At 37.8% G+C, this 21,274-nt stretch overlaps 1 protein-coding gene across 5 annotated transcripts in view; it reads left to right on the forward strand.

Annotated features, from left to right (window-relative positions):
* The window catches only part of DOCK8 (dedicator of cytokinesis 8), a 95,484-nt gene that overhangs the window by 6,026 nt on the left and 68,184 nt on the right, over positions 1 to 21,274 (forward strand). For 4 of the 5 annotated variants that reach the window (XM_048051712.2, XM_048051710.2, XM_048051709.2 and 1 more), the window contains exons 2-4: positions 10,962 to 11,064; positions 15,125 to 15,300; positions 18,226 to 18,297. In XM_048051712.2, coding sequence (XP_047907669.1) covers positions 10,962 to 11,064; positions 15,125 to 15,300; positions 18,226 to 18,297 — 351 coding nt within the window. Of the gene's footprint in view, positions 1 to 10,961; positions 11,065 to 11,123; positions 12,062 to 15,124; positions 15,301 to 18,225; positions 18,298 to 21,274 lie in introns of those variants that run through there. The other variant, XM_048051711.2, reaches the window with a different exon arrangement.

The raw sequence follows: 21,274 nt of genomic DNA on the forward strand, positions 1-21,274 counted from the left end.
TTCTCAAACTACCTCACTGTCTGCTCATCCAACACATAATTCATTGGCTTTAGACTTGTTTCCTTTATACATATGAAAGACCTGATTTCTTAAGCGTTACTTCTTCCCAGGAAAGGTCACTCCTTTCTTCCTGACTTACTGCAAGCTGATTTGCCTTATTTTTATTTTTTTTAAGGTGTCAGTGTCTTTGTGTCTTCTGGATTTGTATTCAGCACAAGGAATAGATTGTACATGCATCTAGAGCAGGGGCAGAGAAGAGAGATGACAGGGAAGTCTGCTCCTTCATGTGCTATTCACGAAGGCCAGTCCCTGCTGCAGCCTCTGCATATAGGTTCTTTACCTCCCATCCCACTACTTCCTGGGTTCTGGACAATCTGAGTGAGCCGAAAAATTGAGGAGGAGTTCAGACCACAGTTTCATCCCTGTTGTATCAGCTATGACTGCTCACTGCATGTGAAAGACTAAGCAACATTAGATGCCTCAGATGGCTATTTCCTTAGGTATAATATCCTGTCTCTCTTATCTGGGACATGTTTATAAGTATTCTTCCACTCCAAGGGGGAGATGTAACCTGCAGGAACTATGACCTAAATCTACCATATAGTTAAAAATATTAAAGCAGGCTTGGTAGGGATCCTGTCTATAGTAAATAGTTCTGCAGTTAATAGAGGGAACTTCTTAATGCCTGTGAGTTTATCTTTTCATCAGCCCTAAAGATAATTCATTTGCCTTTGCTAGGGTGTTTCCAGTGAGTAGTCAAACTAGACTAAATCTACATCAGTGCACTGCTACTAAACTTGCTTTACAGCCATGCTTGTGCAAATGACAAATGTAGGTGGTGCAGTTTAGCTGGTCACTATATGCAATATAACCAGTATCAGCTGATTTGCATATAACATTTTTGCAATTAATAGTTGTTGCATTTAAGTTCAACTATATTAAAGCCTGTATGCATCCACACAATCAGACTGCACCTGGAAGTGAGCCGTGCTGTAGACCATATGAGCTAGAACCTAGCTGGAGGCCCCAAGAGAGACAACTGCATGTAAAGACGAACATGGCTACAAGGTTTTTTCTCAAATTCCCATAAACATGTTATAGACTCAGATTAGATTGCAAGCTGTCATATTTTGTACAAGCACAGAGTTAATGAAAAGCAAGCAATTTGCAAAAACACATGTGCCCATGCAACACCATGTGAATCCTTTAGAAGTTCTTGATCCTGGTGGGAACTGTGAACGCTGGTTCTGACAGAGGCGGATTGTAAATCAGTTACAGGAATGAGTTTACAAAGTAATCAACGTTATATACCAAGATTATGCCATAGGATATAAATTCATAGTGCTGAGATAAATGTCTATAAGTATCCATTCATTTTTTCAAAGATAAGATTATTCAGAACACTCTTATTAGATTTGACATCCTGTTGTCCATTACAAAGAATAAATGCACAGACCTACAGACCTTTCTTATGGTAATCTGTGCAAAAGACTACAACATTTCCTGCCTAAAAAAAAAAAAAAAAAAAAAGTAACTTTTAGGAAGTAGAATAGAAAGAGTAAGAAAATGCCATCCTCCTACTTTTCGAGGATGCTGATGACCTTGGTTATTTGCAGTGATTTACTTTTGTACTGTTTACCCTAAATTTTATGATTACCTTTTCTGGAGTGGTCTGCCTCTTATAGAACCAAGGTAACAGCAGCCACTTATCAGCAAACAGCCTCTGTAGAAACAAAGCCTTTAGAGAACATTTGGCCACACAAGCAGAATACTGTTGTTACTGTGGAGACAGATGTTATTGACAGGTGTTAGCTGGAAGGTAATCTCTTCATCTGACTGGCTATTCAAATTGTCTTTAAAATACAGCTATTTTCTATAACAGTTGTTGAAGACTGGATTTATACTGCACATATATCTGTGCAGTCACTAAGCCAGACATGATAATCTGTGCTGCATGATTAGAATACTGTGGGTTTTGGTTTATCTCTGGAAGATGAGCAAGAAATGGACTTTAGGCTCTGCACAAAAGCTGCATTTAGAATCCATTTCAAAAATCTTATGTCACTCTCAGACTTCAAACATTTACATGCATTGGGAAGTCTAAGCTGCAGTCTGTGATGAGGTTCTGTTTTTGTGGCACAGGAAATGCTAAGTTTACACACACAAAAAAAAAAAGTGAAGTTGCAAAAGAGAAACATCTTTACATCCACCAGTTTCCACATATAAGCATTCCTTATTTTACCTTTCCAGGCATTTTGAATTTTCAGACATGATTTTCAGCAAAGAGGAATATTTAATGTTGTATTTCATTAAAAAAAAAAATCATAAAACCTATTTTAGGTTTTATGGTCATTAAAACTATTGTACATGAGCATAGTTGAGCATTGTTGTCTTTATTTCTATTCTAACTTGATTACCTTTTTTTTAAAAAAACAAAACAAAACAAAACAGACGGAACTATATTGTTGTTTGTAGCAGCAGGTAAATTCTACCCTCTGAAAAGTGCTTACTAGATACCATACCCGTCCTAAATGTTTGCCACCAAGAATGCAGTTACAGCAGAATAGATCTAGGACTAAACCAGCTGTTTAGCCAAATTCACCAAAAAACAAAAACTTCAACAGCATTTTTTCTATTGACCTTCATAGAGCAATACTTGCATGTGATAAGTCATGCAGTTACCTAACTCTGATAATAATGACCTGGAGATTTTTTATAAAAGAGTTAGCAAGCCTGGTCTCAGTATTATTTTTCCGTAAAGTCAAGCAATCTGGATTTGGCAAGAGTATATTTTATTTCAGTAGTCACATGAGCTGAGCTTTACAATCATTATAACAAAATCTCATGTCCAGAACACTGTTAGAATAATATTTAAGCTTTTCCCAAGCTTGACATTTTACAGATGAATTAAAAATTGAAATGCAGTTTTCATGATGCATCATCCCAATGTGTGTGTGTATGTGTATAGCATAATTTCTACAGAATTTGTACCTCTAGCAATAGCCAACAGATACAAAAATATATTATTTTTAACAACATCATTGTTAATGTGCAAAATTCTTTGGGCTTTTTTATTTATAAGAGTGTGAGCAGAAGATCCAGCTTTCACATGTATCTTAGTTATTGCTCTGCATTCTGTTGAAATCAAAATTCTCTGTTCTAAAAATGGCAGTACCTCCCCATGTACGTGAAATTGTGCCAAGTCTTTCAGGTACAAAGACCTAGTAGAAGATCATTATTTTTTCCTTTAAATTTAAAGCTGTAAAGAAAAAAATATATATTATTCTAAGAAATAACTGGGAAAAAAAAAACCACTCAAGGATTTTATTTTTGTTACTGATCTAGTGTGTTAGCTTGGTGGGGCAAGATTTGTATGTTTTTATGTGTTATCCCAGTGCCAGCTCCAACATCAGTCACTGCTTTTAGGCATATTTGAGAGGCAGAAGTTAGATAATCATCAGCATTATGAGATTCCCATCAATACTGTGTCGTAAAGAACTTACATCTACAGTAAGACCAAGCAGCATCTTCCAGAGTGAGTTGTGGTAGCACAGGCCACAAGGAGAGGAGTTGAAGATGCCAGTCTAACAATATCAGCATAAGTCCTACATTATGCCATTAGCAACATCACAGCAGGGCTCTGCTGCTTCCTCATGAAACAAATGAAAGGTCACCCACAGAAAGGTCACACTGAACCTCTACAAATCAGTATGCTTAGGAAATGAGGGGCCAAAATATTAACTCTTTTTTTTTTTTCCAATTCTGTGTTGTTTTCATTATCTCCTCCATTGGCTTGTGAAATAATTACATTATTACAGTGTGAAAGACTCATCTGGAATATGTAGTGAATTTGATTTGAAGCCAGTCATGAAAAATACAAAATACACATTCTTTCCTTCTTGATAAAAATAACAACCTTGATCTTGGAAAGAAAAGAAGTGACAAAATAACCAGCCTTGTCATAGAAAAAATGAAAATTTCCCCAAGAATAACTTTAAAGTGCTCTTTATAATTATCTTTAATGTCTGACTTTCTTTCATTTACTATTAATAATTGTTGTTTAGGAGGAAAGTGGAAACAAAGCATAATTATGGGTTTTTAAAAAATTATCAGTATTACAGTAGCACTTTTGTAATGAAGTCTTTGTGAAGCTCAGGTGATATGCATGAGCTGAAAGATAAATCCTTACATTTATGCCATAATCAACTTGTTTCGAATTGGTAGAACTGTGCAGACCAAACAAAAATCCAGAAGGACATGCTGATGCCGCTCTATTACATTTCAGTCACAGTATAAAAGCTAGCACATGTGATCACTAATGCTTTTGAAATTGCCCTTTTTGTTGTAGATGATCCGGGATTTTGGAAGCCATTTAAACAGTTTAGCAAGGAACAAACAAACAAAGAACTAAGCACAGCCACAAAGTATTGCCCGGGAATACCGATAGAGTCTTCTGTAGAGATCAGGGGACATTTGTTAGAACGATGTTCTTCAGCCCTCTCGGTTGAAATGACTATTTAAGGAGGCCCTAATGTGAGCTTTAGCTCACACAGAAAGTTCTCTTGAGACAACCATGGAAAATTATCCTTAGATAAATTGAGTTTAATCACTTCAGAATGAAAGATTTGTGTATATAATGCAGCATGCTGTAAGATTTTAAGCCAATGGGTACTTTAAAAAAAAAAAGTTTCCACACAAATTTATCTTCTGTTAGCATTGCTAATTAGCATCATGTGAAATATTCATTAGAAACTTTGTATTGAGTATATAAACTCTCATGATCAGTTTAAGCCTACACTAAAATGACAGGTAAGATTGATTTATATACCTTGCTTTCCAGGAGGTACCAGTATACTGTCACATGAAACACACCTAGAAACACTCCAATTGCAATAGGCAACCAGTCAACAATGTACAACCTCTTCTCAAATGTTATATTTTGCATATTATCCACAGAACACGGTGATTAAAAAGCCCATAAAAGCATGGTTCATCAGGGCCACATCCTAAGTCTTCTGTTTCTTTGCATGGCAAGAAAGTATGGTTGTCCTTTTCCTCCACTGCTAGGATTAGAGAATATTTATTAGTAGTAGTATTAGTACTATTACTTGTAAGCTTATGTCTCTTCCTGAGGGAGAAACAGCAAAGCCAAGCTGCAGTGAAAAATCTTCACTGAATGAATGGCATACATGACCTGGGACAAAAATAAAAAGTGACCTCTTGCCTGTTTTTCTGTGTAACAAGCTGCCAGTGTAATGAAGTCAATTTCCCCTCCAAGACTTCTCTCTTCGTTCCTGCACCATCTTTTTTGAGAAGATTGTGGTTAAATTTCAGCCAAATTGAATAGGATTGTTATTGCCTTAGTTGATACGACGTAATGTGGTAGACCCCTAAGAAGGAGTGTGCCAAAGGATGCACAGCCTACCTGAGTCGCCAATTAGCTGCTAGTTCAGATCAGCCACTGCTGTAAACAGTGAGTAACAAAGCTGGCCTCTGGTGCCTTAAGGACTAATTATAAACTTAAAAGAAGAACAGGCAGTTCCACTGGCAGCAAGAGAAGAACTTCTAAGCAAGATTCCCATATTTGCTAGTTAAAGATCTGGATTGCTGCCCAAAAATCTGTGTGTTTGTGTGTGGGAGTGGAGGAGAGGGGTAGGTATTTGATAGCTTTTTCTCTTCTAGAATTTTTGGTTCTGTGTTTTTCAGTTGTAACTAGAGAAGTTGCATGTTGAAGGCTCAGAAAAAGAACAAAAGCTAGCTGAGAAGCTTCTGCACCGGCAACAGATGGAAGGGATTACTTCTCAGGGTAGCTAAGGATTAATATTTTACCTGTTAAGCCAAACTTTTCACTGTTTTACTTCATGATTCTCCCATCTATATACATTTACATGCAAATGTTTCTCCATCCTTGGATGTTGTTCTTATAGTCCCTTTTTATTTCATTTTTTTTCATCTTTTCTTGATGTCATATTATGTAGGCAGCTCTTGCAGAAGGCAACTCACTATTCCTCAGAATCTGCTGAAAGAGATTGTCAGGGTGTTAAAATTTTCTTTTCATACCCCAATCTAGTACATAATGTTTAATTTTATTTGGATAACTGGATTGGTAGGTGTATGAAGCATACTTTTAAGATTTTTTTTTCCTATTACGTACCTTCTGTTTTCCAATAAATAGATGATCTTTACAACTATTCTCTTTATGTTTTCTTTTCTCTGTAAATCCCTCGTTCTGTGTTCAAGATTTCGTATGATATCTGTACTAGCAAAATCCTTATTGTCTCTTCTTTTAAACATGTTTCAAAGAATTACAGAACTAGCTCCTTGCATTATGTATATTCATATCACTTTAATTATAGAACTTACCCGTGTTCAACTACAGTATTACATGTTAGAGAGAGAAAGTAAATGACAATGTTACCTTCCTTTCCCGATACCTCATCTAGGCCCAAGCACTACCCCAAATTTCCAGGTCCCCAAACCTGCAATGAGCTCTCTACTGAGACACACCTCAGAATTTGACCTACGAGTTAGATTTAATTTTTAAAACCCACAGATACAGTCTGTTACATCAGTTGCAGTATTGGTTTAATATATTATACAAACTATACACTTTGCATTGGATAGTATTTTTGCAATGAAAAGTTGAATGTTTCAACTTTTTTTCAGCAATTCAGGAGAATTGCTGGAGGATTGTATCAATGAGTGACGCAGATGCTGTCAAAATTCTGATTAAGCAGAACAGCACTGGTATATTTTTTTGGCTATCTTGTGTCATATTTGGGTGGTTCAGAAAGTCTGGAGAGCTCCAGCTTTTTCAAGATTTGCACCAAGGAATACTGCATCATCATTCATGAAGGGCCACATCAATACAGAGTGAAGCAATGAATTCCAACTGACATTATTTTGCTCCAACACTGTGGAGCAACCAAGGATCTAAAAAACCCAGGAAAGCCTTAGGCTGCAATCATCTCCCATCTTTCTCTAGGTTTATACTGTCTTGCAACATAACATGGGAACACTGACTAACTGTGAATTCCACCGTGACTGTTGTGGAAAAAAAAACTCCTCCAAATCTACATTTTTATTTTTCAGGCAGCTTTCTCCTAAAAAAAAAAAAGAAAGGGGGGGGGGGGGGGGCAGGGGGACTGGTACCAAAATGATAGTTCTGTAGAGCTGTTAGAGCTGCAGCAGCTGTTAATGCTGCTGGTGCCACTTCTGCTCTGTGAAAGGCTTGCAGCTGCCCAGCTGTTGCCTCTTGTTAGTTCTTGGTAGTATTCACTACAGTGCTGGTGTGCTCTCATCACTGTGGCATCACCAGATAGCTTCTTCCAGTGTCCCATTGCCTTCAAAGTGGGAACATTTTTCCCAATTGCTTATTAAATATTTTGTATTTTAGTTTAAGAAGATTGCTTTTTTCCATTTATGGACATGAATTGCTCACTGTTTTCTTTATGGTTTGCTATCTTTAACGTAGTTGGGGACAACTGCTCTGTCTCCCCTCACTCATCTCTTTTGGAATCTGGACACCACTTTTTTCAGTCTTACCAGGTGGATCAAAATGTCGAGTATTCTCACTGCTTTCCTTTGGAGCCTTTTCACTGTGATTGCATATTCCTCTGTGGTATTCTTAGCGTGTACATCAGCTTTAACACTGTCATTGGCTTAAATAGATAGAAATAACTTCCCCTTTTTTCTGCACTTATAGTACTCTGTTAATAAGTGGCCTGGTCTTCTCTCTCAGATTGTCTGCAGCGTGGTTATTTATTTAGACAGTGCATCTCCCTTTTTGTATTTCTGCGTTTGATGGGCTTTCTTCTTCCTACATTTAGGGTTTTACATTTATTTTTATTGAATTTAATTGTGCTGATTTAGACAGTTTCTAAATGTGAGATCATGTTAAGTATAGCCCTCTTTTTCAGTACTCACAATTTCTTCCAGTCTGATGTCATCCACAAATTTCATTACTATGTCATCTATACCATCATCAGTGTTCTTAAATAAAATGCTAGGCTGGAGCTAGGCTGAAGACAAATTACTTTACACACTTACAGTACATTTTTTGAAATCTGTTCACAATCTTCCTCTAAACTTTTGATGACTACACCTTGCATAAGTGTGGGGATATTTTTTGTTTGTTTGTTTTTGTTTGTTTGTTTTTGTTTGTTTTTAACCAAGTTTGGAAGCAGTTGCGTTGATTCCATCTACACATTCTCTCTTTAATTTGCTTAAGGGAATGCTGTGAGGGATACTAACAAGAGCCTTACTGAAACCAGCTAACTCTCAGAGAAAAGTATTATAAATCTTTATGTGACTGTCATTTGATAAATCCATAATCATCATTATCTAATTTTTCTTTTCTATACCAATAAGTCACAAACTTTTCAGACCTTGGGGTACTAAACAACTTTTAGTTGCTCACTGTGCAATTCATCATCAGGCTAATAATAAACAGGCATTGTTATGGTGATTAATGATTAAAATTGATTTCATGGCCTGTGCTTCAATTGGAGGTTATAGTTTGGGACCTGGACCAGTTCCAGCTGGTCATCAGTTGATTGCCCAGTAATTTACTTTGCTATCTTTTTGAGTGTCAGAGACAAGCTGACTGATTCGTGATTGTTTGAGTCCTCCCAGAAAACGGAGAACTCAAATAATCATGAAGGGCTTCTGGAATGGCCATCTGTTCCCAGCTTGGTACTCAGGTTTTCAAAACTCTCCATGACAATCTCTGACTGTAGCACCCACCTTTTCTCCATGTTGGGTAGCTGACTTGTACTTTGGGTTTGATGGCTCTTAGCAGCTGTGTCTTTCCTCTACTTATTCCCATTAGATCCTGCCAATCATTTCTGAGTCAGTTCAAACCAACCTGCTGTCTTCTGTAACTATAACTCTATTTCTTCTCATTCTTCCTTCAGAGATAAGAAAAATGTGAAATCAATCAATTAAACTACTCTTAAACCTTTTGAAATTCACCTTCATAGATTATGGGCTTATTCTTCAGTTGAAGCAATTTATTTTGCAAATTCTTTCTTTTGCATACTGGGGAGCCTCTGGAACTAATTTTGAGAAACTTGTTTCCTCTCAGTTAGCTGGGTTTGCACAGGCTTTTACCAGACAGCAAATTAGCCCCCATGTCCACATGCATGCTTCCTCTTTTGTGGATGAAAGTTCATACCATTTCCTTTTCAAAAATGACCCCATATCTGGTGTAATTTTTACTTTTTTTTTTTTTTTCCCTAGCAGCAGCTTCTGCAATACACTGTAACACAGGTTTATGAATACATCTGCTCCTAGACTTTTATTTACATCAGTAACAGGTATTTCCGCACGGGATAGAAACTGACTTACTCTGTTCAAAGGAAAATCATAATTTTTAATAATCTGGGGTGTATTTCATGCTTTGTTACATACATTCATGATTAGAGATTGTCTGTAGTGGGAAGATGAAAAAAAAAAAAAACCACCTTGATATACAAACAGGTTTGCTTTTCAAAATAGGGCAATAATAATGAGGAAATCTGCAGACTTCCTTACTCTCCCTCCATGGCTTCTTTCTTATATAAATATTGAGTCACCTTTAAAAAAAAAAAAAAAAACACATTTTGTACTTCCTGAGATTTGGGATATCAGTATTGACAAGGAATTTCTCTTCCAAATGGATTCCTTTTCTTTCTCTGTAACTCTGGCTTTGCTCTGTCTGCAGTTACTGCTGCCTTTAGAGTATAGTCATGTCCCGTTCATGCCAGGCCTTGACCTCCAAGCACCTACTCTTAGTTATGCATCTTATACATCTATACTTTGGAAATAAGGCCAAAAATTTGAATACCTTTTGTGAGATGCCTGTCCCTTAACAAGAGTAGAACTGCATTCAGCAGAATTTGTTTTTTGTCATACGTGTGAACAACAGCAGTAGCCAGAAACTACATGTGGCAGAATAGGTCAAGCAGTCACGGAAAGAAGGTGCACAGGAAATAAGGAGACTGTGGCATCTGGTAGTTTGAAGACACCTACCAATGCTCGCTGGAGTTGGAAGAGAGTCTCATATAGAAGAGAAGGTCTTCTTGCCTCTGTGTTTTCCTGTCTCAGTGTTGGTTGTCCTGGTGGGCTGGCTGCCAGAAGGCTTTTGTTCAGATTTGGAATCTGCTTAATTGCCTCTTCTTCTTTTGAAAATCTTGTCCTGAATATTCATGGAGTAATATATTGTAAATGTTTTGTTATCACTTCATGTTTGATTAGTCTTAAATAATATTACATATTTATTGATTTATTTCCTTGAAGAATGAGCAAGCTGCTCTGTTTTGCACTCTGGGTACATGCAACTGTATTATCACTCTGGGATTTCCAAAGAAGTCAGTACTGGCCTTTTTGTTCCCATTGAAATCAACTAATTAGCACTAAAGTTCTCTTTTCCTCAAATGTTCATCTGACACAGTTCAGACTGTTTTTTAAATTCATGCTTGGGTTTCTCTTGTGTTGTTCAGAACAGACTACGCTATTAGCATAAATCTGTGCTTACACTGTTCAATGAGCAGTCCTACTTTGATTTTATCCATTGGTCAATTACTAGTTCTTTAAAATATATTCCTCTCTGATGTTCATTCTTCTTTCTTTGCTCTATTATTCTTTAATTCTTTTTTACAGAAACAAATCTGCAGGTATCACTGCCACAGGTTGCAGTCATACTTCATTTAAGGGCAAGGTAATTCTTTCTTGCGTAATCCTTCCCAGTTGCAAGGATACATAAGGATATAAATGTGTTGAAAGAGTGTCAGAATATTAATTACTTAGGACTGCAAATGTTTGTTGGAGATCTGTATGAATTACAAAACAAGAGGAGTCTAGAACATAATCAAAATATGTTTCTAAACACTGGGACATAAGGCTAGATTGGATGAGGTCTAGGATTTGACATATGTATGTGTATAACTGTAATTATAAGGGTTTTCTCTGCTTAATTAAAGGTACTCCTCTGCAGAAATAAGAAAGCAATTTACTCTCCAACCAGGCTTTGCGCAGTTCTGTCAACGAAGTTTAAGCACACCTGGCTTTTCTACTCTTCATCTGGTAAGTTCTGGGTTTGTCTTCTATGTACAAGTTTGGTATCTTAAGCCATCTTTACTTCACCTGTCTTCTGCCTCAAGCTGTTAAAAATGCTCCCTGGTATGTTGAGGATATTACACACTTGAAAGAACTAGGAATGGTCCTTGGAGCCTGAAATAGACAGTCGTTCTACATACTACTGAGAATCAAAGTTAAATAGTTAGTGTTGGAATATATAACAGCCTTGCCTTGCCTTGCCAGAAATGTTCAACTCCACAACCAATGAAATGCATTGTGTGGTGGCCACAGATGTTTTACAAAAGGAGATCAACAAGAAAAAAACAGAAAGGTGGAGGCTCTACTAGCATGGCTTATTTCATAGTTCCCAGAGCTAGCAGCAGAGACAGCATGCCAGCCTGCCTTTCAGTGATATTGAGTAAGCGTGCTAAGTGAGAAATGCCAAAGTGTGTCCTGATTGGCATAGACCTAACTGAGTCAATGGTTATATGGCTCCAAATTCAGCCTTCCACAGTTAATCCTCTTCCCCTCCCCCAAAATCGGACCATATGACATTGCCCTTATGACAAAGGGAAAAAATACCAGATCTTCTTAATTGCCTTTCAGGACGATGAGGATTCTGCAAACATGCTATGCCATAAAAAAAAAAAAAAAAAAAAAAAAAAAAAAAAAAAAAGAACTTTGGTATCAATAAGTAGTAGCAGAAAAAGTCTCTATGCACCAGTGATTGTGAAAAATGAAAAACACTAGATGTAAGCGTTTACTTCCTGTGTGTCAGGGCCTCCCGCCACTACTCACTTCCTTAATCTGAAATGCTGTGGTGTGCTTTAACTTATTCATTGTGGTTATTCCGACAGTGGAGGCTGGGTTCTCTTCTGCATGCATAAAGTTGCTTTTGCTCTTAAGAAACTCGGTAACATTTCATTTCCTGGGTATTGCACCATAGCTGCCATTTTGTGCGCTGTCACAATCTACATGCCTCTAGTCCATCCTCCTTAAAAAGGTATGTTTGTAGTAATGATTTGTGGCTTTTTTCTTTTTTTTTGTAGAATGATTGTTTTGCACACTTCTGTAATGTGTGAATATGAGTGTAGGCTTCTGGATTGAAACAGTATCTCTCTTTGTTTTCTTTGATAATTTGCACAGTTAGGGAGACCATTACCCTCCACCTGTATTTACCTTTTTCACCATCTTTTCCATTTGTATCTCATTCACAATAGTCAAAAGCACACAGTTCCATTAATTAAAGATTATTACTATCACTTCAGCTAGAAAAAGTTACAAGACATAACGAATTGTGATGTATTTGACTTGTTGGAATGACGAAGTGTGGTATCTGAAAGGAAATGCAATGCTTAATTGAAAATTAGATTGTAATAAGCAACATTATTTTGCATGCAAAACATTACATCTTCAGCAACTGAAAGGACATAATATGTTTATATATATATATATATATAATTTAAACTGTGTTTTGCTTTAATCTTTTGCAAATTATTTTTTGTACAGTTTGCTAATATATATCTACGCATTAACACATACTGTTCTAACTACTAGCAGGACAGTGCAGTAAATGGGCTTCAAGGATATTGTCCTAAGACTATTAGTGAAAAGTCAATAGCTAATAAAGATTCCTATTTACTCATAACTGTTGACCCAGTATGCTCAGTCAGTGTTAGGTTTTCCTTTTGGGTAAGAAGGGCAAAGAATGAGAAAAATTTTTCCAAAACTGATTTCAGAGAATTCAATAGATCATTTAAATGTACAGGCAGATGGGCAAGTTCTGACACTTCGCTCATGTAGAGACCACTAGAGTTTCCCTATAAAAGAGGAATATGTGGGTTTTTGTGGGGTGTGCTCAATGGTCTCCACAGCATCATTTGCTATTTTTTACAAATGTTTAAAATGTTTTGCATCTCCTAGATGTTTTTACAGTATTTCTCCAAAATATGCTTCACTTTCTGTGATGTTTTTGGATTTTCATTAGCTGAATAACTTCCTCACTTAAGTTTCCAGAACACTAATAAGCCTCCAATACTTGTAGTTATACCACCAACCATTTTTAACTCATCTCCTTATCTACAGTGACTGATGTGATGTGGCATGGTACGCGTGAACCATTTTAGTTCAGAGCTACCCAGACCTTTGTTACTGCTGTGCACATTTGTACTTTTCATAAGTTGCAGAATTCTTCATTGTCCTGTTGAGATAAAATTCCTGAGTACAACACTGTCACTTACAGAAGTAAATTCTTACTCCGGTGAAAATCCAGCCAACTCCCATGAGAGTCTTTCATGAGTAGGTCTCAGTAATAATGAGTGAAAACTTCATGGTTTTGACCTGCAGATTTTATTTGTGGAGAAGAAGACAGAAATGTAAAGAGAATAGCTCGAGATTATACCCTGGATGAGACAATTGTCACAGTAACATTGCATATAACGGCAGTATTATTATCAGGGACATCAGGTGCCTTGTTTTCCCCACACCCCATCAACAGAACCATAGAGATAGATTATCTTATCAAGTTTCAGACTAACTATTGTTGGAAGCTTCAGAAAGCCGTTGTATGAAATGTGTTTGGGCTGGCTGGTGCTATACAGTCCTGGTTCTTCACAATCAAGGATGATTTGATATCTATTTTTTTGGCTAAAATTCTTCCTCCTAATAAATAAGGTATTTCAATGCTATTGTTTTAATGCTCTAACTATATTTCATTGATATTACTGCACTTAGGTTTCCACGGCCTTTCTGGAACTCGCAAAACATAAACCAGAGTTTTCTAAATCTGTACTTTTTAGAACTCTTAGTTACTTGTCAAGACAGTCAACAATATGAGATGCTGGTCTCTGCACACAACTAGACAGATATTTTATTTTCTACACATATACAATCTATTTTTATTGACCATATAGAAAGTGAAAATAAATGTCATTTTTATCTACAAATGGAAAAATACATTAAAAGTAATATATGAAGTTACATTTATGTGTAACAATTTTAGATATGATATCAAACTACATTTACTGCTTCTGTTTTTGAGACAAACCAAATAAAAAGAGCCAGACAGTTTCACAGCATGTACGAGTGGCAGAGCTTGCACTTTTTGAACTTTGTTGTGGATTGAATGTTCTGTGTAAGAATGGCTGATAAAATAAAATCAAATACTTCTGTTCTCTATCGAGGTGCAATGCCACATGCCATAGAAATGGTGGTTACCTAAGGTTTGTAATAATTACTTTAGTAGTTCCATGTAATATGTTGTATAGTTATTGTACTAACTGTTGAAAAATCCAATAAAATTAAAACAAGTAAAACTAAAATCCCAAACAATTTAAAACCAACAACATTCAGAGATGGAAAATAATTTCTTCCTATTTTGGGTAAATCTTGCCCTCAACTTTGGAGCTGTAAGCACATAGCATTTCTAATAGCCAGTACCCTTCAGGCACAACACCCCAGTTGAGAGGCATCTTCACGATGGCAGCCATGGTGCTGGCACTTAGCTCAGTGTAACCTACCAGACTTACTGCCTTAGCCTTGTTATTGCTAGTGCCTTTCTCACACATGGTTCAGAGCCCATTGGCAGCTCCCTGCCAGCTGGCCACTGTCATGTTGGTTGCCTTGCCCTTGTTTCCTACTTTCTGATGCTTTTTCTATCACTCTGATGAACGCCATAGACTGGACAAGAGGGACTGGGTGTGCTTCACAGGGATCCAGCAGAGTACATCTGAGGGAATCCAGAATGTACTTCAGACAGCACTACTCCTACCAGCATCTGTGAAAGCTTAAAAAGGAAAATAGGTGCAAATTTGGTTTTTTTCTTTGTTTTTGTTTTTGTTTTACATTAAAACTTTTCTTTCTTTGTTTCATCATTTCTTTTACAGCTACATGTTTTGTTAGCAACTTTTCCCTGCATTCAGTGCAATGGCACAGTACATTAGGCTAGATAGCTCTTCCTTATTTTTAATAAAAATGGGACAATGACAAGAATTAAATAAGGAAGCCTAAGTTACACTATTATAAATACCTCTGTTACTAAAACAAAGTTATTTCTTTCTTTCTTTAGCCCTCCTTTTATGACGCAGTAGACCCACTAGATTTTGAAGGCTTCCTAATGATGCAGCTGAACAACTTGGACTCAGAACTGGCACATGAACTTGGTGATTTTCCTGAAGATGACTTGGATGTTGTCTTTACACCCAAAGAGTGCAGGACTTTACAACCTTCTATGCCAGAAGATGGGTAAGGAGACTTTTTCTCTCTCTGAAATGCTGCATGTTTAAAAATAGTTTTGAGCATAAAGATATTGGTCCAGACACCTCACTCTGCTATCCATCCAGCCCTCATGTACTTGCTTAGCTTTAAACATCTGAACTTTGTCATTGATTCTGTTAGGCCTGTTGGCACAGTTAAAGTTATGCAAGAACTTAGACAACTTTCTGCTCTGGCTGGTAGCTGCAGATGGGAGGTAGGGGTAGACCAGGACAAAGAGGGAAGAAGGGCAGGAGGGTAGTATGAAAAACAATTCTGTAGCTGTGACTCTTGGAGGTGGAGGTTGATTTTGATCATGTAACAACCATAGGACCAAGCCTTTTTTCCTTTTTTTTCTTTCCCACCAGCTACGTGTTACATGGCATTGACTAGATCACTAAGCATCTTTTTCTCAGTATCTTCTTTGTTTAATATTCAGAAGGTTTGGGGGAAGAAAAAAAATATCAATTTCTAGTGTAGAAGTCAATTCTGGGCCCAAGTATATATTATTGAAATAATTAGGAAGCTTTCCACTATTTTCAATGGTTTTTAAATTATAATAGTTAGCATGAGTTGATACTGGTAATTATCTATCCTGGAAATACTTACAGTGGTTTGATAAACAAGGAAGATATGAGCAAAAGAATTTTTCAGAATGAGGAAAAGCACTGCCTTGGAGAATTTTCTAGTGTGGTTTAGGAGAGTCCTATGCACTGTATGCAAAATACTCACCAAGGATTGTTTGGCCATAAATGTTACTGTTGAGTAGAACCACAAAGGTGTAGCAAGGTTTGCAAGCAGCAAGAGCCAGATAAACCAGTCAGCACCAGTTTAGCCCCAAACTGTTGTGTTTGCAAAGATGGCTAACTGTGTAGGAGTGTTTGGGATGCAGCTTGGCTCCTTCCAGTGTATTCACGATATAACCATATGAACATGGTCTATGTTCTCTGCTGTGCTGAACCTGAGTGCTGAAGGCATGAACAGGCTTAGCTTATGGTGTCCTGTCTCAGGGCAGACCTGCATCCCCCTCTGCTCCTGCATGAGATGTAACAGCCTGTCCTAATTTATATCAGCTAGCTGTATGAATTAGAGCCCTATACAACAACAGTATGCCTTCAGTGCTTTCTGCTCAGCACACCAAATGTGATGAGGCTAAGTGGGAATGACAATTTAGGTGATTTTCACTGTCTGTGGACTAGCTCAGTCCCCCTAGGTGGGTTCTCAGCCTGCATATTCCTTCCTGGCCTAATGTAATTCTCAGGAAGTTCAAAAGAGCAAAGGTGGTAGAGAAGGTGTCACACTAATCATGCAGATCCTGAGAGCTCTTTGAATCATACAGATCCCATGAGATTTTGTAAAATTTGCACAAAATGTGATTTTTGACTTAAAGTTGCACATGAAGTCACTCATATAAAATGTTCCAGTCTTTCTTATGAACTCTTGTTTTCTTGTAGCTGGGGAAAGAGAACGGATATCAAAAGACAATATTTTGATGCTTGAAGTTCACATTCAGTATATAAATACACTACTAATAAGACAGGGAGACAGGATGAAAATAGTAAAAAAATATCCAACTTAAGTTTATGTGTTTAAGTTATGTTTTAACTTAAGTTATTCACAACAAGTGAGTAAGTGAAATTAAGTTTATTGTTATTAACAGCTCAAGTAGTTATTCAATGTGATTTTAAAAGACAAAATGATTCCCATACACACACACATTTGCAGCACCGTCTCCCAGTATAACTGTTATTTAAAACAGCAGTTAACTTTTTCCACCACGGTGGTATTAAAATATACTTAAAGGTATCTGTGGCATAGCTTGGGGAGACAGTAGCAACAAATTTGTATCCAGCAGACGTTTTTATACAACAGCTCCTTGCTTAGCCATTTACGCTGCCACTATGGATATTAACACCACATGCAAAATCCTGGTCAAGGATGCATGGCATGTTAGGGAGGTGATCGCTTGGGAAGGGCATACACTGGAAATCTGCGTGCAGGCAATGCAGCTTTTGGTATCTTCCTGTGCTGAAAGCAGGAAGCAGACACACCAACCAGATGAGGTTAATGTGCTGGCTGCTGACAAAAGCATGTCCTTCTGATGCAGGAAGTCACCACGTGCTGCCTCAGCCCACTCGTGCCATGAGGTGATCTCAACCCCGATCAGATGTTACCCAGCCTGGGCTGCAAATCTATTTGAGCACTGGGTGGAAAGTGCTAACAATCGATTTTGGTACAGGTCACTAACGTTCTTCAGAATAGGGGTAGGGTAATTGTGCTACAACATCATGATAGCACGTTCATCATCACTAACATTGACTATAGCTTATAATGTTTCAGTGCCAATAAGTATCCAGCCTCTCAGGCAGCGCTGACAACTTTCTACATTAGATGAGACATTTCAGAATCATAAAATTGTAAAGTATTTTCATATCTCACAGTTTTTTTGAGCTGTCTGATTAAATGCTTAGGGTCCATTTCTGGAATTTTCTCCATTTCTGTGAGAAAGAAAGTTATACCAAAGTCTTACAAAGAGACTATGTATTTGCAAGAGTACAGGAGCTGAGGCCTCTGGAAAAGTATCTCTATTGGAAAAACACAAAGATGGATACCTGGTACACTTTATTTTATTTTGCAGTACTTTATAGCAACACCAGTCTTATATTCCTGGCAAGTGGTTATCTCTGTTAAATGTATGTTTGTTAATTTATAAACACAGCAACCAAAACCTGCATAAGGGTACTCATACAGTACACATATTCCTTAAACCTCAAACAATAGCTTAGCAATAAATAAACATACAGGAGAGAACTAATAGTGAGGCCTTTATCTGAACAGCATGTTTAGATAAATTTCTCTGTCCTTAAGGCATGACCTAGTTACTAAAATATTTACCATGTGTTGCTTTTTCCACAGGGTTGAACTGGATTCACATGTCAGAGATTGTGTTCAGACGTATCTCCGGGACTGGCTGATTGTGAATAGAAAGTAAGCTACCTACAAGTAAACGAAGTAGAAAACATTTTGTGTCCTATTTAACAGAGAGAAGATGTATGTTATTAGTAATTTTAAAAAATAATTTGAATCAGTGACTGAAGACCAGAACTGACTTCTCAGTAGTTTTGCTCTACTGTTTTGTTTGAGCCGATGGGCTAAATAATTTTGTACCTGCTTCTTATATTCAGGTTCTCTAGGAATTAATCAGGAAGTAATTCACATCAAGTGTCTATAATGATGATTTATCTAAATCAGGATTAATTCAGGATACATTCATTGTGCTTCCTTGCATTCTCAGGAGTCAATTAATTGGCAACTATAACATACTTGGTGGAATATTATCTTCAGAGAAACAAAGCTTAGTTCTTGAATGCCTGGTAGTTAAAATTTCCATGTCATAAATTCATGAACAAATTACAAATGAACCAATTCAAATATATTCCAATTTTATTCCTCAACCGTGTGGTCCAAGTGGGTGTCAGGTCAATCCCTTGCTTTCAGGTTACCTAATACCTTTCTAATCTGATTCACCTCCATTTTAATGCAGTATCTTAGTAGTAAGTAGTAGTAGCTGTTACCACGGTTGTCCTAAAACTTTACTCATCTAAAAGTTGCAGTCATTTTCCAGGTCCCGGCCTAAACATTTTCATAGCCATGTGTGCCACTTCTTCTTAGGCCAATGCTGTTTCTTCTCTCCTTACTCTTTAGCCTCTTTGCACACTGAGGGACAGCAATCATATCCTACCCCAGCTTTTAAACTGATGGGCTAAACAAGCCAAGCTTTTTTAATCTCTTCTCCTACTGTAATAGCTTCGGTGTCTACTCAGTGTTTATGTGGTGAGTAGTTGATCTTTCATCGTGACCTCTTATCCCTTCTTTTTCTCCTTTTATATGATGCTTGAAAAATCTTTTTTTTCTTTTCTTTTTTTTTTTTTTCTTTTTAAGTTTTGTGCATTTATGTAAGGACTATTGCAGTTTGAGTTTTGTCAGTTTTCACTCTACCCATTCATACCAGGCTTTTAATATACAGCTGTTAGCTGTCTAGTCTTCAGTCCTTTCAGGCTCTTTGATTACTATTGTACACTATTTATTTTGTACAGTTTGGGGCACCACAATACAAAAAGTACATAAAACTATTAGTGAGCATCCAATGGAGCACTATGAAGATAGTGGAGGGACTAGAGGGCAAGATGTACGAGGAGCAGCTGAGGCCCCTTGGTTTGCTCAGCCCAGAGCAGAGCAGGCTGAGGGGAGGCCTCATGGCGGCCTGCAGCTCCCTCACGAGGGGAGCGGAGGGGCAGGCGCTGAGCTCTGCTCTCTGGGGACAGCGACAGGACCCGAGGGAACGGCATGGAGCTGGGACAGGGGAGGGTCAGGCTGGGTGTTAGGGAAAGGTTCTGCACCCAGAGGGGGGTCGGGCACTGGGACAGGCTCCCCAGGGCAGTGTCATGGCACCGGGCCTGTTGGAGTTCAAGAAGCATTTGGATAATGCTCTCAGACATGTGGTCAGACTGTTGGGTGGTCTTGTGTGGAGCCAGGAGTTGGACCTAATGATCCTTGTGGGTCCCTTCCAAATCAGGGTATTCTATGATTCTATATACAGTTTTTGTGATTATGTTTTGCAAATGCTGTAGATTTCCTGAAGATCCACAGCTTCCAAAACTTTGTGAATTTCTTGTCAGAAAACAGGAGATTTAAAGAATCACCTTAAGCAGAAACAAGACAGATTTCTGCTCATGGCTAAATTTTCAGATGCTACCAGAACATGCCCCTGCACTGAAAATGCTATCATTTTACGAAAGGTCAAAACTGTACACTGTACAATTGACAGTGCAGGGAAAGTGCATTTCCCATTTTTATTACATTTGTTGCTAAAATAACCAGGCCACACTAATTTTGATTTATGCTAACTTACTATTTTATAACACTAAAAGGAATGAGAACAGGGATAAATATGTGTGGATCATCTCTTTCCTCTACATGCCCTGAAAATTCTACATGATTTGATTTCTAATGGTGTGTGAAAAGGAAGTGTAGTCCTAGAACAAAAAAAAAAAAAAAAAAAAAGAGTATTATGGGCTTTCCTGGCAGAGATTGGCAGTATTCATTGGATTGTTACCGATACATCCAAGAAAACTATTTTACATAGAATCCGGTGAAGGATTTCTGCATTTGGGGTCAGTGTAATTCAACACAGAGAACTGGATCTATGCATTACAGTTTATTTTATTTTATTTTATTTTATTTTATTTTATTTTATTTTATTTTATTTTATTTTATTTTATTTTATTTTATGTCCTGTCCCATCCTTGTCCCTGTCGTGTCCTGTCCTGTCCTCCTCTCCTTTTTTTCTTCTCTTATCCATTTTTATTTCGTTTCATTCAATTTCACATATTACATGTGAAGGGAACTTTCAGCACATGCTTGCTGTGCAGGGGAGCCCAAACCCAGATTCTTGGGGATGCAGTGTGTGAGTGGAGCTCTCTGCCTTCCCCAGCAGACCCTCCTGTTCAGTTCCTCAGAAAGACCTTTCTGGGGCTCCAGTTTTCTGCAGCATTTCCTGTTCACCTCCTCGTGTGCTCATGCCCTCTTCCTGAGGAGCAATGTGGCACTGGGCAGGCCAGCATATTTGCTGTCATTGTGCTGTGCCCAGTCACCCAGCTACTGGTTTTACTGATGTGGGGGTATGTCAGCAACCATGCATTGTGGATCATCTCCCCCCGGCCATAAAGGATTTGCATGGTTCAGTTTTGCCACCTGTGCGGGGAGGAAGCAGCTTCCGAGAGCTGTGAGGAGACTTCCTCCAGGGGTGCTTATGAAATTGGTTCAGTTCTCAGAAGTGATCCACAATGAGTCACCAGAAAGAAGCTGGCGGGTTTTGCAGGCTCACTACGTACACTGTGCAGAGCACAGTGCTCATGCTTTCACACAGCACAGCTCTGAGTGCACTGTAAAGAGGCAGCATTGT

Source organism: Anser cygnoides, chromosome Z, assembly GCF_040182565.1.
Source record: "Anser cygnoides isolate HZ-2024a breed goose chromosome Z, Taihu_goose_T2T_genome, whole genome shotgun sequence".
In the NCBI taxonomy this organism is placed as follows: Eukaryota; Metazoa; Chordata; class Aves; order Anseriformes; family Anatidae; genus Anser; species Anser cygnoides.